Genomic DNA, 18,845 nt, shown 5'->3' on the forward strand with positions numbered 1-18,845 from the left:
CTAGAAGTAGATTTAAGGAAGTTCTAGTAATGTATGATTTATAAGTTGTCTTAGATCAACAGCAGCAATGGAAAGCCACAGAAGTAATCTTCATGAGTTCTTCCCAAGAAAGTGGTGGACAATAAACACCTAGAATGCCCACTTTCTTTTGACATACTTGAGGAAAGTGAATTTTGTTGGAGATCAAAAGTAGATTTGAACTCTCTTTTTTAATAATATTTTTAATTGGATAGAGACAGCCATAAGTTGAGAGGGAAGGAGGAGATAAGAGAGGGAGAGAGACAGAGAGATACCTGCAGTCCTGCTTCATGACTCACAAAGCTTTTCCCCTGCAGGTGGGGTCTGGGGGCTCAAACCTAGGTCCTGGCACATTGTAACATGTGCACTCAACCAGGTGTGCCACTACCTGGCCCCCAAAATAGATTTGAATAGGAAATGAATTCACTAATGTCCAGTACTTGATGTATGCTGAGAAAAATGGAAAAAGGCATTGCTACCTCTTTTTTTTAAAGATCCAGTAAGGGTAGGGAAGAGTCTATGATAGTGTATCTAAGAGTCATCGAGTTTTCTTGTTTTCTTTAAGGTCTGTTGATGGGTAAGGGAATAGAGGAAAGTAAAGAACTACCCTCTCATGTTCATTCTTGTTACTGGTGCCAAATGACAGCAATTTGGTCAAAATATGGCCATTTAAAATGCAGACTGATAATGTAAAAACAAACAAAAAGCACTGAATCTTAGAATCCACTGTTTGCAGTGTGGCAGAACCACCAGTGCCATCAATGTGCACTTCTTAACTGTGAACCAGACATATACAGATGAAATGGAATTTCAAAGGGCACTTGGGAACCACAGAACACTACCCAGACAAAAAAGCAGAAATTCACACAATATATAAAGAAAAAAAATTAATGTGAATCTTTTATTTTGACAAGACAAACTTTACATTTTCAACTCTCCGAGTACACTTATTTAAAAAAAATAAGAGAAAAGGCATCCTGAACCCCAAGATTTCAGACTTTTGGCATAAATAAGACAGTACCGGATTTTCAGGTTACATAAACTACCTGTACCCTCCCTACATAGCATAAAATGAAGAGCATTATGACATTTACTAGTTTCAGTACCTATAAAAAATACACGGAAGTACCTGGCTTTTTCTAAAGCACACAACTTCGTATTAACAGACACATAAGTGACCAATGTAGGTATTTCCATGAATAGTAGGCACAACTCCACAAGTAGAAAATCACGCAAAACATTGGCTTCTATAATCTTAACATGGAAATTAAAAAAAAAGAGGAATGTAGAGTTAAGTGGCTGAGAGTGCTATACTTTCTGCACACAAACACATCATGACAAGGAATGCTAGAAATAATTCCCCTCAGGAATGGGATGGAAAATTCAAAGTATATTTATCAGAAAGGGAAAACTTTTGATGTGAAAAGCAAGTTTTAAATGAAGTACTGACTTTAAAGAGTTAGCCAATTATAGATTTTGTACAATTAAGTTTACACCCATATTTAAGAGATTAAAGATAATTCAATTGAGCATTTTAGATAGCTCACTTTAGTTTTACATGCCAATAATATTTCTGAGTGAGAATTTGTAACTTATTTGGCACGACATACAAGTAATCTATGTAAGATTCAGAATGACTGCATTTCATCTTATAGAAATTTTTTTTTTTTTTTTTTTTTTTTTTTTTACTTTTCCCTCCAGGGTTATTTCTGGGCTCGGTGCCTGCACCATGAATCCACCGCTCCTGGAGGCCATTTTTCCCCCCTTTTTTTGTTGCCCTTGTTGTTGTAGCCTCGTTGTGTTTTTTTTTTTTTATTATTGCCATTGTTGATGCTGTTCGTTGTTGGATAGAACAGAGAGAAATGGAGAGAGGAGGGGAAGACAGAGAGGGGGAGAGAAAGATAGACACCTGCAGACCTACTTCACCGCCTGTGAAGCGACTCCCCTGCAGGTGGGGAGCCGGGGGCTCGAACCGGGATCCTTACGCCGGTCATTGCGCTTAGCGCCACATGCGCTTAACCCACTGCGCCACCGCCCGACCCCCAAAGAAATCTATTTTTAATTCATTAAAAATTAGTCTGTTTTTCACCCATCTGTTAGGGTAAAAGTGCTTCTCAAGTGCATATGGTCCATTTCCACAGTCCTAAAAACTACAAATGAGTGATTTTTATGTGAATATTCTTCATTAATCTTTAAGCAAATTGCTATCTGTATATGTGAGACAAAGCCTGTTACATATCTCTACTTGAAAAACTAAATATTTTAAAACTCTACACACTACTTCTGTGCAATTTACACTGGTTCCTTTACTTCACAAGCTGTTAACTCACTCCTTAATCTTGACAAGACACTGGAACTTTTGAGCAATTTTGAGATTAAGAAGACTAAGAGAGAATAACTCAGTGGAGTCAATCTCCTAAAAAAGTTGTTTTGAATCTTGTTACAAGCAGATTTAATATGCTTGGATGTTAACTTCTTAAAAATAAATATACTGGAAGGCATTTATCCAGGCATATATGAGTTGCATATAATTAAGAATCACATTAAAATAAGCCTTTAATTTATGAGTGACATTTTCCATTTATATAGAAAAGGATTTAATAGCAGCATTCAAAAATAGAAATAGTCCTATATCTTCTCTTTTCACTTTCATAAAGTGCTATTTTTAACCAAGAAGATTTACTACTGACTTCTCCAGTACTGCATGTTTCTAGCAGGCTCTAGGGAAGATTGGAAGGGTATAATTTTTAAATATTTTCTAAAGGGGCTACAGTAAATCAGAGACTAGGAATTTATTTTATTAGTAAAATAAAAATTGAATCTTATGTGGAAATTACTCAGTGGATTTAAAAACGACTTCACAGAAGCACTGGTTCACTAACAAAGTTATGCCAATTTCATTAATTATCTAAACCAGAAAGCATATTTCTATTATTTTATATTTATTTTCCCTTTTGTTGGCCTTGTAGTTTTTCATTGTTGTGGTAGTTATTATTGTTGTTACTGATGTCATCATTGTTGGATAGGACAGAGAGAAATGGAGAGAGGAGGGGAAGACAGAGAGGGGGAGAGAAAGACAGACACCACCTGTGAAGTGACTCCCCTGTAGGTGGGGATCCTTGCCAGTCCTTGCCTTTGCGCCACGTGCACTTAACCCACTGCACTACCACCCGACTCCCACTTATTATTATTAATTGAACAGAGACACGGAGAAATCAAGAGAGAAAAGGAGAAAGAGAGACACTAGCAGACTTGCTCCACTGCTTGTGAAGCTTTCCTTCTGCAGCTGGGGGCTTGAACCCGAATCCAGTCCCTTAGAAACAATTTATTAGCAGTTCAACTTTAAGCACCATGAAATAGGACTGATGGTTATATGATCCCCAGAATAAAATCCTCAGCAATATTAACTTCTAGAATAGCAAAAACAATCCATAATCAAGCTGGAGGTGATATTTTAGTACCACAGGCTGTTTAAAGAATTGTCTTTTAATATACTTGTGTATTTACTAATAATGTACCTTATTGCTGAGGGCAGTGGTACCCAAGAAAGTTAAGAGAAAACCATTAATGCAGTTTAACCAGAAGTGAATGTAACTTCTCTAGTTCAATCAATGCTGAAACTGATTCTTTTAAAAGCTGAACACAACTTACAACAGACCTCGGGTATGAATAGGATTCCCACTCCCATTTTGACTCACATTATTCTCTTAAGAGTATTTTGGTATTTCAACTGACTTGACCTTCAGTAGTACCTTAAAAAGAAAATGCAATTAGTCAAATAATATGGCAGGCAGCATGAATCTTGCTCACACAACACTTTAGTTTCATTATAATTTACACTGTGTTTGCTCTGGGAAGAGAAACACTTTAAAAAACCAGACACATGAAAGTGTGCCTTGTAGCACTTTCTGATAATCAGTTCTGCACCCAAGCTTTGGATAGAGTTCTAGTTCTCAGAGACGAGATTCCTGGTCAGGGAGATGGGACGGGGAAAATTAGGACAAGGTGAAGGTTTGATGAATCATTTCCCATCTAATTACAAGCCTGCCCCTTCCAAGTTAAGAATGCAGAGGGGGTGGTCGGAAGGAGGCACGCTTTGCACAACCAACACTCTACCAAGCCAGAATGTAGAACTCAGCCTAGGTTTTCTGGCCCCGCATCTTACCTACACCTAGTATGCTATTTCTGAAGTCAAATACGTCTTAGACTTTCCTGTTTGAGAAAAAAAAAAGAAGGATTTTTACCCAAATACATTGGACTTCGGTCTCAGTTTGAATGAGGAGGAAGAGGAGTAGGCTTTGACAGACTGGTCGTCATCGTCGTCCTCCTCCTCCTCGCACTCCTCCAGGGGCTGCTCGGGGTCTCTGAAAGAGGGTGTGGTGTGGATGATCTGTGTTCTGAAGCGGATTCTGTTGAGTCTGGGTTTGATCCGCCCGCTGGAGCTGCTGGAGGTTTTGCGAGCTGAATCTTTCGCTTTGGCTGCAGCCCAGCCTTCAGTGAGGTGGTGGTGGTGGTGGTGGTGGTGGTGGTGGTGGTCCCGGTCCCCTCCCTCCTCCGGGCCGTGGGAGAGTCTGTAGGTGATGAGGTGCGAGGGCAGCACCTTGGACAGTCTCCAGCGTCCGCCGCCGCTGCTGGCCGTGCTCTCAGTGTCGCCCTCCTCCAGGGCGCCCACCAGGCTCTTGATCTCTTCGGTGGTGCTCTGGCTCAGGTACTGGGAGGCTTTCCTGCCGCTGTAGTCCCGCACGTCCACGTCGGCGTCGTAGGCCCCCACCAGCAGCTTCACCACCTCCACATGGCCGTGCATGGCCGCCAGGTGCAGGGCGGTGTAGCCCCCGCTGGTCCTGGCGTTGATGTCCACGGGCAGCCGGTGCTGGTTGGCGAAGTTGACCAGCAGGGCCAGGAGCTCGTGCCTGCCGTGCTTGGCCGCCCAGTGCAGGCAGGAGAAGCCGGTGATGAAGTCGCGCTTGGCCAGCAGGCCGGGCTCGCAGCTCAGCAGGCCCTGCAGGCTGTCCCAGCGGCCGTCCGAGGCCGACAGCATCCAGGCGTGCTCCAGCGGGTCGAGCGCCACCGAGCCCGCGCCGTCCTCGTCCGCCGACGCGAGCGACGCGCTGTCCGGGTCCCCGGCCTTGGCGCGCGCCCCGGGACACGGACTCCTGCGCGGCTGCGGGGAGCCGGCCGGCACGTGGTCGCGGAGGCCCGGGCGGGCGGGCCTCGGGGGTCCGGGTAGACTCCCATCGTCGGCGTCCTCACAGCCGGGCGCCGGGACTTCTGCGTCCTCGCAGCCGGGAGCCGCGTCCTCGCGCGGCGGGGGCGGCCGATCCCGCCGCCCGTCCTTCCTGCGGGTTCCGCCGCCCGGGGTCGGTCCGAGCGGGACGTCGGCGGCGACCCGGGCTTCCTCTTCGGCCGGCGGCGGGGCCGGGGACGCGGCTCCCGGCTGGCCCTTGAGGTGCACGTACTTGGAGCCGTCGGCGGGGTCGGTGCGCACTGTGGCCACGGCGTTCACTTGCTCCTTGAAGCGGGCGCGGGCTAGCGCGCGTTGCTCCGGCTCCCCGCCCAGCGCGGCCCTGAAGTGCTGGACCAGCTCGGCATGGCGGGCCCGGCCCCCGCGCGCCGCGAGGAAGCTCACCACGGCCTCGCTGCCCAGCGCCGCCGGGACCTCCATGCGCCGCTCCCCGCGCGCCGTCGAGGACTGCCCGGCGAGAAGTCCACCACACCCCTGCTCAGCCGCCAGAGACGCCACCGTCTCCGCGGCCGCCACAGCCTCTCGAGGGCCGCGCCCCGCCAGCCTCGCCCCCTCCAGCCCCGCCTACCACCACGCCCACTTCCGGACCCGGTCCGCACCGCAATCTCAGCTCCAGCCCGCTGTTCCGCCCACGTCCCGCCTACTTCCGGCCCCAGCGCCCTTGGCGATTCCCGCTTGGGACGGAGGACACGCCCATTGCAGCTCACACCACGCCCACTTCCGGCCTCTAGCGGGCCCGAAGCTAGGTGGGGAGAGCTTTGCTTTCCGCGGCTACCTCCTCACATCACGCGTGTGCTACACACATCACCCTCCCACCGCACTTGTCCTCTAAAAGGGCGAGAGCAACTCCCGGGAGACTCTGCCCGCGCGCACCTCAAAGTGGCGTGGCCACCGTGCGCGACTCTTCCTGCAACCTCTTCCCGCTCTTATTATCTGATCCTGCCCCTTGGGACAGGCCCCGCCCCTTGTGCGGTCAGGCCCCACCCCTCGTCAGGCCCCGCCCCTCCCCTAAGAGTCAGGCCCCGCCCCTCGCCTGCTTGGCTGGCTCCCCCACCAGCCCGCCCGTTACCCGGCCCGCCTCGCGCCCGCAGCCCGCGCCTCCATCTGCTGCCCCGACGGCGCTCGGGGTCCGCGGCCAGCTGAGCTCACTGTGGACATGGCCTCCTCGGAAGTGGCGCGGCCTCTGGTGAGTACGGCCTCCCATAGTCTCCTCTGGACCCTTGAGCCCCACCTCCACCCCTCAAAACCCGGAATTTAGCGAAGCTGCGATCCCGAGCTTCCCGGCCTGCGAGTCCCTGCCCGGCCGGGTCGCAGAGGGTCCCCGTCGCGGGAAAGCCCGCCTGCCCGTCGGGTACCGCCTGCCCTTCCCGACGCTACGGAGGCTGTTGCTACCCGGGCCGCCACCAGGCTGCGGGGTTTGAACGGACTGGCTCCAGTGGGATCTACAGCTGTGGGTCAGTGGGGTCTGCAGCTGTAGTTCAGTGGGGTTTGCAGCTGTGGTTGAAGTGGGATCTGCATCTGTGGGTGAAGGGTCTGCAGATGTGGGTCAGTGGGATCTGCAGCTGTGGGTCTGCAGCCGTGTTTGAAGTGGGATCTGCAGTGGCAGTTGAAGTGGCGTCTGCAGCTGTGGGTGAAGTGGTTTGCGGCTGTGGGCCAGTGGGGCTGCAGCCTCGCTGGGCTTCTGCTGCTGTCTAAGGGGCATGAGCACACATGGCTCTTGTACCCACTCCCCTGAGTCTTTTTATGTTCTTTCTCAGCCTTCTATAAACTCCCTCCTTTGACCAAGTTGCCCTCCAGGAAGATCTCAGCTGCCTCCCACCCTTTTTCTACCTTAAATAAGAGGAGTGGTGGCTCTCTTCCGTATTGTATCCCGCTTTGGGGTATTTCTCTCACTTGACAAGTGTGGGTTTCGTGCTGAGTTAGCTGCTTTTCCTCACTCTTGTGTGTGCTCCTGTGGTTTGCAGAGGCTGCACAATGTGGAATGACCTCACCGTGCTGAGCACTAAGGGAATGTGGCCCTGTGTGGACTTGATTTCTAAACACTAAGCATCAGAGGTTGTGTTTTCTGCACACAAGATGAGTACCAGAGGTGCTGGCCAGAGCAGTTTTCTTAGTCACATGTTTGGATGGCAGGAGTGATCTCTAAGTGTAGCCTGAGGTGTTTGGTGTTGGCCCAGAATCACACAGCCAGCTCCTCTGATAGAGCTCAGGCCAGGATTTCTCTCCCTGCTTCATTCAAGTTCTTTTCACTCTCTTGCATTAAGAGAAGTCTCAGCTTTTCTGTTTGGGCTTCTTGCTGTGTTTATGTGCATGTGTGGGGTGAAGGAAATGTGTTTTCTAAACTCTGATTCACAGTAATCTCAGTGTTAAGTGGGTGGGAGAATACTTCATTTCATTTTTTTTTTTTGTCAGTTGCTGTACTTTGTGTTAGGCTGCCTTATTTTCCAGTGGAATTAGATGATTTTTCTGAGATGTTTATAGACTGATGTGTAGCTGTAAGAAATAGCAGCAATCCTGTTTTTTTTTTTTTTTTTTTTTTTTTTTGCCATTACAACATCTTGCAAAAGCCATAGTATTCAATGTAAAGGGACATTTACATTGGCACTGTGAAGATAAACAATTGTTCTTTTTTTTTTTTTCCCACCGGTGTTATCTCTGGATGTGATATCTGCACGGCTCCACTATTCCCAGCACTGCACCATCTAACATGAAGCTTCCTGGGGGCTTCAACCTAAGTCCTCATGCATGGTGACCATGTCTCCTCTACCAGGTGTGCCACCACTTGGCCCCAAAAGAGAACTTTCAATCACTTGAAAGTTTCCTCAGGTTGCCCTTTTATGGACATTTCATTTCTATTCTGCCTCTTCCTCTGCCCCTGTCAACCAGTAATCTGCTTTTTTAGTTCAATACTTTCTATATCATTTTCCACAAATACCAGCATAAGATCAGTCTCTTACCCATGCTTGGTGGCAGTCCCATTTTTAGTTTGCTTTTTGACAGTTTGATGGATATGAAACACTTTTAAGTTATGATTTTATTTTAATTTCTCTAATAGTTAATTATGTTAATTTTTTTGCTTATTTGCCATCTGATTATTTTTGGGTGAACTATTCTTTTTTTAACCCATGTTCTATTTGAATATATATGTATATGTATTTACTGTTTTCATTTTTAAAGTTTGTGGTGCTTGTCCTTTCATATATATGGTCTTGTAAATGTTTTCTCTCAGTCAATAATTGCTATTCACCTTCTTAGCAGATTTATTACATGGCCAGAGAGATAGCTCACCAGGTAGGGTATGCACCTTGCCACAGCAACCCAGTTCCCAGCTGCAGCACTATGTGGGAGGTGTTACGTTCCGGGAGCAAGCTCCTATGCTGTAGTGTCACTCTGTCTGCAGCTCCTCTCTCTATACCTCTCTCTTTGAATGAAAAAGCAGCGTGGAGTGGTGAAATTGCACATTGGCAAGATCCTAGATGCACACGTACACACATGCACATGCACATGCACATGCACAGGGCTCTGTTAATTTGGAGGCTAGTGTGGTAGCTGCCTATGAGGGTGCTTTTACCACTCATGAGATGCAGGTTTGAGAGGGTTCTGTGTTGTTTCTTCTGTTCTCTTAGCTCTTTCTGATAATGTTAGCCTTGCACAACAGTCAAGCCTTAGAGGTGACCTCCCCCAAATATTTTTATATAGTTTTTAACACCTTCTTAGACTTCCCTCCACTTCCTTCCTCTACTCCTTTCTTTCTCTCTCCTTCTCTCTTTCTTGTATATTTAGAGTGAATGAGAACCAGAGCACATGTGATGCTAGGGATTGAACTTGTGATTTCATACTTGTTAATCCAACACTGTCTACTGTGTCACCTCCTGGACCGCTAGATTTTCTTTTTTTAATAGAAGAATCTTACTTAGTGAATCACAGCTAGTGATGATCACATAGGTGAGCTCTTGGCCATATTGTCTCTGCCATTATCCACAGCTTATCTTTTGCTGGTATTACTTTATGACTCAGGAGATCTTGACTGTATAATTATTTTTTGTTGCCTGTGTGGATCCTGAAGTAATGTTCACTGCCTGTTCCTGTTTCCTGAGAAACACACTCATCATTTTCTGCTCCAGAGTATCCTGGTCAGCACATAAATGGCATTCACATTTTTTCAATTCCTATCCATACTAGTCATTTCCTGTTCCACTGTTTCTGAACTTCTTGTCTGTGCCTTTTTCGATTATCTTCCTGTGAGGATTTTTTTGTTTTGTTTCATTTATTTTAAGTCTTTAAGTTCTGATTCTTAATACCTTCCTTTATGTCCTGAAGTTAATTATTACTTCAGAACTTTTGTGTATCTCTATTTCTTCATCTGCAGAGAGTATTTATTTATTTATTTTTGATAGAAATTTAGGGAGAGAAGATAATGGAAAGAGAAAACACTGGCAGTATTGCTTCACCTATTGTGAAGCCTCTCAGCTGCAGGTGGGGACCAGGAGCTTGAACCTGGGTCCTTGCATGTAGTAACATATGCGCTCAACTGTGTGTGTGCCACTGCCTGGCCCACAAAAGCAGGCTTGCTTTCTCTCTCTCTCATTTGTTTATTTGTTTGTCTTATTTATGTGTAAGGGGAAAGAGATGTAACCAGAGCATTTCAGGAGTAGCAAGAGGGGACCAGAGCTTCACTGTGACATACGGGATACCAGGCATCAAACTCAGAACCCAATGATTCAGAGTCCTATGTATTCAGAGTCCTATGTTTCATCTACACTCCTACTGCCTGAACCATGAGGAAAACATTGTTTTTCCCACTAGTCCAAAATGCTGTAGATGGCAGGATAGTGGGAGGACATGTTCCTGTCCACTTCATCTGAAGCTTTCCCAGTTCCTAGCAGTCTGGCAGACCACTTGTTTCTGCTGAATCACCCACTGCCTTGCCAGAACTCCTAAGTCACGTTTTGTGTTACTTTACTGGTATATCAATGGAATTTTAATTAGCCTTATTTTTCCTTCTCTTCAGTTAACATATTTGCCTTTTGGAAGAGTAACCTGTCATATTCTTTATCTCTTCCTTAGACATGAATATTGATTTTTTCAATTTTTAATATGTCATTTATCTTAATGAGAGAACAACAGAGATAAAGACCAAAGCACTGCTCAGCTCTGGCTTTTGGTGGTACAGGTGATTGAACCTGGGACCTTAGAGCCTCAGACAGGCAAGTCTTCAGTATAATCATTATGCTGTCTTCCCAACCTGAGGAGATTATTATATTGAAAATGTTTACTTTGAGGGCTGTTATTTTTGTTGAATGATAAATGCCCAAGTTATAAATTATCACAGCAACTAGAAGCTACACGTTAATCTGCATTTGTGTGTCAAGTAAGCCCTGCCTTCCCCAAATATTTGACTGTCATCACTGTGTGGTGTTCTCAAACTAATTTTGATCCTAGTGAAGTATGTCAGACTTTAACTGTTTGTACTCACTTAACTGATTTATTTAGATGTGTGGAAGAAGAGGAAGAAAGGGGCATTTATTTTTTTCCTTTTTTTTAATAGTTATTTTATTTATTTATTCCCTTTTGTTGCCCTTGTTGTTTTATTGTTGTAGTTATTATTGTTGTTGTCGTTGTTGGATAGGACAGAGAGAAATGGAGAGAGGAGGGGAAGACAGACAGGAGGAGAGAAAGATAGACACCTGCAGACCTGCTTCACCGCCTGTGAAGCGACTCCCCTGCAGGTGGGGAGCCGGGGTTCGAACCAGGATCCTTATGCCGGTCCTTGTGCTTTGCGCCACCTGCGCTTAACCCGCTGCGCTACAGCCCGACTCCCGGCGTTTATTTTTTTATTTTTATGTTTTGTTACAGAACAGATTAGATATTCTGTTGTTAAGACTTGACCCTGAAGACCCAGGAAATACTTTCCTTGGGTAGTGCACTGCTTTACCTTGTGTGCAGCCTGTGTTTGAGCCTGGCTTCCACAGCACTGAAGAAAGCTTAAGTACTGTGATCTCTTACTTTATCTCTGTCTCTCCTTTTCTGTCTTAAACAAACAAGAGAATTGACCCCAAGGGGTCAGGTTCAAATCCTTGATCTCCACACCTGCAGGGGGGAAGCTTCAAGAGTGGTAGAGCATTATTGCAGGTATCTCTCCTATCTGTTGCTCACCTTCTCTTTGTCTCTACATATATCTATATATGGAGGTGGGGGGGCATCAGGAATGGTGTTCATGCATGCACCAAATTCCAGCAATACCTCTGGTGGCAAAAAAATAAAAGAATGAATTGACCCCTCATGTTTAACCTCATTAAATCTAATGTTCTCTGCTTGATTTTTAAAATAAATGCCAAGTTTGCTAAATTTTTTAAATTATCTTTATTTATTAAATGGAGACAGCCAGGAGTCAAGAGGGAAAGTAAGGGGGGGAAGGGAGGGAAAGAGACAGAGACACCTGCAGCCCTGCTTCACCACTTGTGAAGCTTTCCTCCTGCAGTTTGAGCCACTGGGGCCTCAAACCTGGGTCCTTGTAGTTTGTAACATCTGTGCTCAACCAGTTGCATCACCACCCAGCCTCTATTTTAAATATTCTTAGTACAGGAGGCTTGATTTTCAATGGGAACTTTGGTTTTTAAAAATATTTTCTTTATTTATTTTGGAGAGGGACAGAAATTGAGAGTGAAGAAGGAGACAGATACAGAGAGACCCCTTCAACACTGCTTCACCACATGTGAAGCTTTCCCTTGCAGATAAGGACCAGGAGCTTGAACCTGGGTCCTTGTCCTTGGTAGCATGTGCACTCAAGTGGGTGTGCCTCCACCAGCTCCAAGAACTTTAGTTTTTCAAATAAATTTATGACTATATCTGGGAGCAAGCTTAATTTAGATGATGCTTTCTTTGACTAGTTAATTTTTTATTGCCACCAGTGCTATCAATGAGGCTTGGTGCTAGCACTGTGAATCCATCACTCCTGGTGGTCTTTCCTTTTTCTTTTTTATTTGACAGGACAGAGAAAAATTGAGAAGGGAGGGGAGATAGAGGGAAAGGTAAAGATAGACTCCTGCAGACCTGCTTCACTGCTTGTGAAATTTCCCCCACTGCAGGAGTGGGACCTCAAACCTGTCTCTTTTTGCATGGTGATATGTGCACTTAACCAGGTGTACCATTGTCAGGCCCCTCTTTAATTTATTAAAAAAAAAATTTTTTTTAACTCACTGAGGAAAACATCAACAGTACACTATATCTGCTTCAGAAGTATCTTCAGAGGCTTAAGTCCAACAGCAAGGAAACCAACAATAGGAATAAACCAATGGGATATAATTAAGCTGAAAAACTTTGCACAGTGAAAGGAACCATCATCAAACAAAAAGACATCTTACTAAATCTGGGAATATGTTTGCATGCTATACATCAAACAAAAGACTAATAACCAAAATAGATAAGAGCTCACAAAACTCAGAAACAGAAAAAACAACCTCATTAAAAGTAAGAAGATCTGAGCAGACTCTTCACCAGATAAAGTCTTCAGATGGTCAATTAGCATGTGAAAAATGCTCAAAGTTACTGATCATCATAGAAATGCAAATAGAACTACTCCAGGTCTTTTTGGTTCCTGATAAATTTGTGTAACTTGTTCTTTTAAGAAGTGTGTGTGTGTGTGTGTGTGTGTTTGAGGGGTTCGTGGTGACACACCTGGCTAAGTGTGCATGTTATGCATAGGGACTCAGGTTCAAGCCCTAGACCCTACGTGCAAGGAGGAAAGCATCAGGAGTGATGAAGCAGGTGTGCAGGTGTCTGTCTCTGTCTCTTTCTCTGTATCCCTTTTCCCTCTCTATTTCTCTCTGTCCTAATAAGTAAAATAAAAAAATAGAAGCTTGTTCAGATTTTGATAGCTATTGCATTTAATCAGTATTACTTTGGTTAAGATGATCATCTTAGTGTAATGTTAATTGTTCCAGTCCATGATCATGGGATGTCTTTCCATTTCTTTGTGTTTCCTTTTTATTTCCTTTCATAGTGACTCATAGTTTCCAATGCACAAGTCTTTCACCATCTTTGTTAAATTTATTCTTAAATACTTATTTAGTAGAATTAGCATTTAGAAGCATGATTCCTTCTAAAATGTGTCTTTTAAAATTCTTTTTTCTTGATTGATTTACTTATACCAGAGTGATGAAGAGAGAGTAAAGAGAACCAGGACATTACTCTGGTATATGTGATGCTGGGGATTGATCTCAGGACTTTATGCTTGCAAGTCAAGGGCCCTACCCGGTGCTCAACATCCCAGAACATTAGAACTTGTCATTTTAAAGATTTTTTTTTGTTTGTTTCCCAGCCTTACCTGTTCAGAATTACTTTTTGATGGCTTCTTTTTCCTCCTCATTATTTGTTTTGGTGAATTTCAAAATGTATAACAGCTATACAAGTTTCTCTTTTGACAACTTACAAGACCATGTATCATAGACAATGAAGGTATGTGATTCAGGTTCATAGAGAAATCCCGAGTCCTGGGTATTTATTTCAACAGTGCCAGTTGTCCTGCTAAATAATATTGTAATAATAATATTACTGTAAAGCTTTTGAAAGTTCTGTTTTGAAAGATTTGGTTACCTGGGATTAGCTGTATTGGGAATAGAAAAGTAGTTTTAAGAGCCTTATTGTTGTTGTGTGCTGCGGAGAAGAGAGAAGAGGAGGTCCAGAGTGAAGAGGGAACACAAATCTTTATTTGCGCTGGCACATCAGAATTGGGTGCTAGAGAAGCAGGTTGGGCCACGTGGAGGTAGCGAAAATGGCTGCCTCACGCAGTAACCTTTCCTGCGTCTGAACACCGAAGTGAAGCTCTGGCAAGAGAGTGAGGTGCGGAAGAAGAAAGGCTTTTATAGGAGCAGCTTTCCTGAGAATGGGAAGGGGGAGGAGTAACCATAGCACTCCAGGATAGGATAATAACTCTCGTGAGAATGGGAGGGGGGAGGAGTGACCAAAACACTCCAAATATCGCGGGGAAATAGACAATGCCCTGAGGGCACAAGGTGGAGAAACAGGCACTCTGAGAATGTCACAACTCTCGCAGGAACTAGCAGTAGCCTGAGGGGGCAACATGGCAGATGTGGCTGCATATGCACAATTTCCCAGCACCTTATTAGTTTTTTCTTTTTTTTCTTTTTAACACTTGTTTATACATTTTCAGTCATCTAGTAACATCTAAAGCTCTCTCCCAGGCTGGATGACAGCTCACCTGTTAACACACACACTTTTGCAAGAACCTAGGTTCAGACCCTTAACACCACATGGAGATACCATGCAGGGTAGCTTTGTAGCTTCATGAATGATGGAGTGGTGCTGTGACCTCTCTCTTTCCTCTATTTCTTTCTGTCTCTATCAGAAACTTTTTTACAAGGGGGAAAGAGACTGTAGGAAGCAGTGGAGTCACACAGGAGTGAGGCAGCAGTGACAAACATAAAACTACTAAACTTGTAAAGATATTTTTACTTTTTGATCATCACCAGGACTTCCTTACTCTAGAGACACAGATACAGAGAGTGAAAGAGACCAGAGATCGCAGCACTTACACTTCCATTAGTGTGGTAGGGTCTCAGCTCACACCTTGATTGTACACATGACAAAGCAGCACACTAGCCATGTGAGTTATTTCGCCAACACTCAAGATACATCTTTATATGGCTGTGCTTTGGATATATTAGGATCCCTTGGCATAAGGTTGCTGAGTTTGTATGCTGAGGAAACTGAGTGCTACCACATGCTACAGTGCACCCACTATAGCATCTACTTAACTTGCTTTACCACATAAATCTCCCCATTCCCACTAACTGAGTACTGTGGTCTCCTTGTATTTTTTGGTCAGGGGCTAATTTTCTTAAATTTCATAGAACAAACTCTGTCTTGTTTTGTTCATGGATGGCATTGTACTCCTTTACCCCAGACCCTCATACTTTGGCAGTTAATGCATGTTCAGTGTGCATCTGTTGCTGCTATACGCAGTTAATTTAACAGCCTTCAATTCTATTAGCCTGACATTTCTACTGATGTCATGTTAATCTCTGCTGTGACATGGGGCATTGATGGAGTTTCTAGGGGGCTCTCTGTTTAGCGAGATGATGGGCCTCTTGTCATATAATAACAAATTCTGTTGTATGGACAAGAATTACAGTTTGCATATAACTCTGACAAGAAGAAAGAGCCTACTACTAAATTCTGTATGCACAACTGAAGAAAATAATCTCATTTTCATTTGCATATCCTGATGTGTATTTTGCTATATGTTCCTGTTGTTACTCAGATTGTCTTGAGGAAGTTTAAGTTTCTTTTAGCAACTGCTTTCCCATGTGTTGATTACTTACATTCAGTGCCATTCCATTGCTTGGGGAGATTTCTTTCAGTGTTTTTTAAAAAAATATTTTATTTATTTATTCACTTTTGTTGCCCTTGTTGTTTTATTGTTGTCATCGTTGTTGGATAGGACAGAGAGAAATGGCGAGAAGAGAGGAAGACAGAGGGGGGAGAGAAAGTCAGACACCTGCAGACCAGCTTCACTGCTTGTGAAGCAACTCCCCTGCAGGTGGAGAGCTGGGGGCTTGAACCTGGATCCTTCTTCCGGTCCTTGCACTTGCCACCTGCACTTAACCCGCTGCGCTACCGCCAGACTCCCTTCTTTCACTGTTTTAATTTCCGATAGGAGACAACACCTTTCCACCACCTGTGGCTCTTGCCCAATACTGTGGTTCTTGTACCTTCTGCCTTGTTGCTGGTCTAGGACAGTGGCTGACAACTTGAGCTTACGAGTCCTGGTGGCAGGCAGCTAAGCCTTGCCGGATCTGGTTGCTAAGGTTGTTGAGAACTGAGTGGACTCCAACTGTGTCTTGAGAGCCTCCTGTGTAGCTGACCTTTATGTTTTGCACTGAGCTGTATTCACCTTTGGTACTTTCTATCCCAGGTCAGAATATATGTCACCCAAACTGAAAATGTCTTGTAATGGAGCTCCACCTCTTTTTTTTTTTTTTTTTTTTAAGAAGACACTTACTGAGACTGAGAATCATTCTTCCCATATTACCTGTAGCCATTGTTGGGAATGTGACCTGACTGCTGTTTGAACACATAGTGTTGTTTTCGACGGGCTATGTTGTTTTCGCTGGGCTGGCTTCATGGGCGGGTAACAGACGACCAGGGACTCATGGTTGAGCTGTAGGCAGTATCTCTTTATTCATGCAGGACGCAGCACAATCTAAGACGAGCTAAGCTAAACTCAAGGTACCCTAAAACTCACAATGCTGTCTTTATATATACTTGCCAAGTAGGGTGGAAACAGGATGTGACATAGAGAGGGTGGAGAGAAAAGTGACTGGTGACAATCAGAGTGTGACAAGGAGAGGATCAGGGTGTGACAAGGAGAGGGGGTGGAGCAAAAACATATCATGAAACAGTGGGGATTGAACCAATGCCCTGGAGGGAGGGTGGTGCTTGTTAACAGCGATTATGTAAATAGAATGAAGTGGTTATGTAAATAGAATAGTGTTAAGCAGGGGGGATTTAAACCAAATGAAACAGAAGGGGTCTCATGCATACCAACAACATAGCACCTAGTTTGCTCTTCTGCTCTCTACACACTTGCAAATCAGGACTAGACCACAGTTGAAGGATAGATGATACTCAGAAATAACTTGGAAAGCTCAAATTGTAGAGCCTGCCTAATGGAGCATTATTTGAAATAAGAAAAACGATAAGTTAAATGTATAACAGGGAGAGAAGACATTAAAAAGCTTCAGCCATATTGTTATGTGGTAAACTGGGAAATGTTATGCATGTACAAACTATCTTGTTTACTATTGACTAAAAAACATTAATCCCTCAGTAAAGAAATTAAAAAATAAAAAGCTTCAGCCAGGCCAAGTTGTGGTCTTTATACACAATAAAATACTACTGAGCTATTAAAAATGGTGATTTCGGGAGTCAGGTGGTAGCGCAGTAGGATAAGCGCAGGTGGCACAAAGCTCAAGGACCAGCATAAGGATCCCAGTTCAAGCCCCAGGCTCCCTACCTGCAGGGGAGACACTTCACAAGCGGTGAAGCAGGTCTGCAGGCATCTATCTTTCTCTCCCCCCTCTATCTTCCCGTCCTCTCTCCATTTCTCTCTGTCCTATTCAACAACAAGGACATCAATAACAACTACAACAATAAAACAAGGGTAACAAAAGGGAATAATAAGTAAATAAATATTAAAAAAAGGTGATTTCACCTTTTTCAGCCCATCTTGGACGGAGCTTGAAGAAATCATGTTAAGTGAGATAAGTCAAAAGCAGAAGGGTGAATGTGGGATGATCTCATTCATAGGCAGAAGTTGAAAAACAAGATACAAAGAGAAAACACTAAACACAACTTGGACTGGAGTTGGTGTATTGCACCAAAGTAAAAGACTGTGGGGTAGGTGGGGAGGGGAGAGGACAGGTCCTAGAACAGGATGGCAGAGGACCTAGTGGAGGTTATATTGTGTGAAAAACTGAGAAATGTTATGCATATACAAACTATTGTATTTACTGTCGACTGTAAAACATTAATCCCCCAATAAATAAATTTAAAAAAAAGCTCCAGCCAAAAATAATAGACTTATAATTGTGACAGATAAGCCAAAGAATACAATGGAGGAGATTAATAGTAAGCAAGAAGAAATCTTTCATGCAGTTGATACTGTGGCATTTGGAACAAAATGGATGGAACTGGAGGTGACTGTTTAGTACTGGATGGCTTCACTCATATGGAATCTAGAAAAGTGATACTAAAAAATAAAACAAAAGGGAGTCGGGCGGTAGCGCAGCGGGTTAAGTGCATGTGGTGCAAAGCGCAAGGACCGGTGTAAGGATCCCGGTACTCCCCACGTACAGGGGAGTTGCTTCACAAGCAGTGAAGCAGGTCTGCAGGTGTCTTTCTCTCCCCCTCTCTGTCTTCCCTTCCTCTCTCCATTTCTCTCTGTCCTATCCAACAACAACATCAATAACAACAACAATAAAAAAGGGCAACAAAAGGGAATAAATAAATATTAAAAAAAATAAAACAAAAAAACCAGAAGTAAGCCAACTATGTTTAAGATTTTCTAGAACTTTGGTGGTTATCTTTGGAAGGTGGGAGGGCGGGGCAGTGAGGTAGTGAGTGTGGTGTGGAACTACACACTGTAATCTTCAAATCTTATACCCCATTACTAATCACAAATGAATAGTGGTTTCAGAATAATAAAACAATACATATACACCAAAACCAATTAAGCAATTACCAGTAGAGCTAAAGAATGCCATTGATAGTAGTACAGCCAAAGGACAGAGCCTGTGTACTGGGAGAATAGGTCAGCACATAACACATTTGGTAAGGGTCAACTAGCCAAGGTGTGTAAGAACTTGTGTATATGAAGAAACACTACTGTCTATACTAGACAGATGATATACATAGTCACTTTTCCAGAAAGGACATTAAAGATGGACAGCAGGCATGTGGGAAATGAAAATCAAAACCCACCACTTCATACCCTTGAGAATGGGAAAAGAGCAACAACAAATGCTGTCTAGGTTGTGGAGAAAAAGGAGCCCTCATGTACAGT

General features: G+C 44.1%; 2 protein-coding genes across 4 annotated transcripts in view; one reads left to right on the forward strand and one right to left on the reverse strand.

Annotated features, from left to right (window-relative positions):
- Positions 1-900: 900 nt before the first annotated feature.
- On the reverse strand, positions 901-5,895 carry SOWAHC (sosondowah ankyrin repeat domain family member C). Of its 2 annotated transcripts, XM_060187587.1 has the most exons (2): positions 4,263-5,895; positions 901-3,770 (listed from the first exon to the last, which is right to left on the reverse strand). In XM_060187587.1, exons 1-2 carry the CDS (start codon positions 5,678-5,680, stop codon positions 3,761-3,763), a joined length of 1,428 nt encoding a protein of 475 aa, XP_060043570.1. In that variant the 5' UTR covers positions 5,681-5,895; the 3' UTR covers positions 901-3,760. The 2 variants fall into 2 exon arrangements, with proteins under 2 accessions (XP_060043570.1, XP_007528892.1); XM_007528830.3 differs by having other exon boundaries at positions 901-5,895.
- Positions 5,896-6,288: 393 nt separating this feature from the next.
- The window catches only part of SEPTIN10 (septin 10), a 48,571-nt gene continuing 36,014 nt past the window's right edge, over positions 6,289-18,845 (forward strand). For both annotated transcript variants that reach the window (XM_060187588.1, XM_007528820.3), the window contains exon 1: positions 6,289-6,446. In XM_060187588.1, the coding sequence (XP_060043571.1) occupies positions 6,417-6,446 (30 nt within the window). In that variant the 5' untranslated portion in view covers positions 6,289-6,416. The remainder of the gene's footprint in view (positions 6,447-18,845) is intronic.

This window comes from Erinaceus europaeus, chromosome 3 (assembly GCF_950295315.1).
Source record: "Erinaceus europaeus chromosome 3, mEriEur2.1, whole genome shotgun sequence".
NCBI classification, from domain to species: Eukaryota; Metazoa; Chordata; class Mammalia; order Eulipotyphla; family Erinaceidae; genus Erinaceus; species Erinaceus europaeus.

Coding starts and splice junctions, on each gene's coding strand:
- SOWAHC (XM_060187587.1), bottom strand. CDS start 5,680: ATGGAGGTCCCGGCGGCGCTGGGCAGCGAGGCCGTGGTGAGCTTCCTC.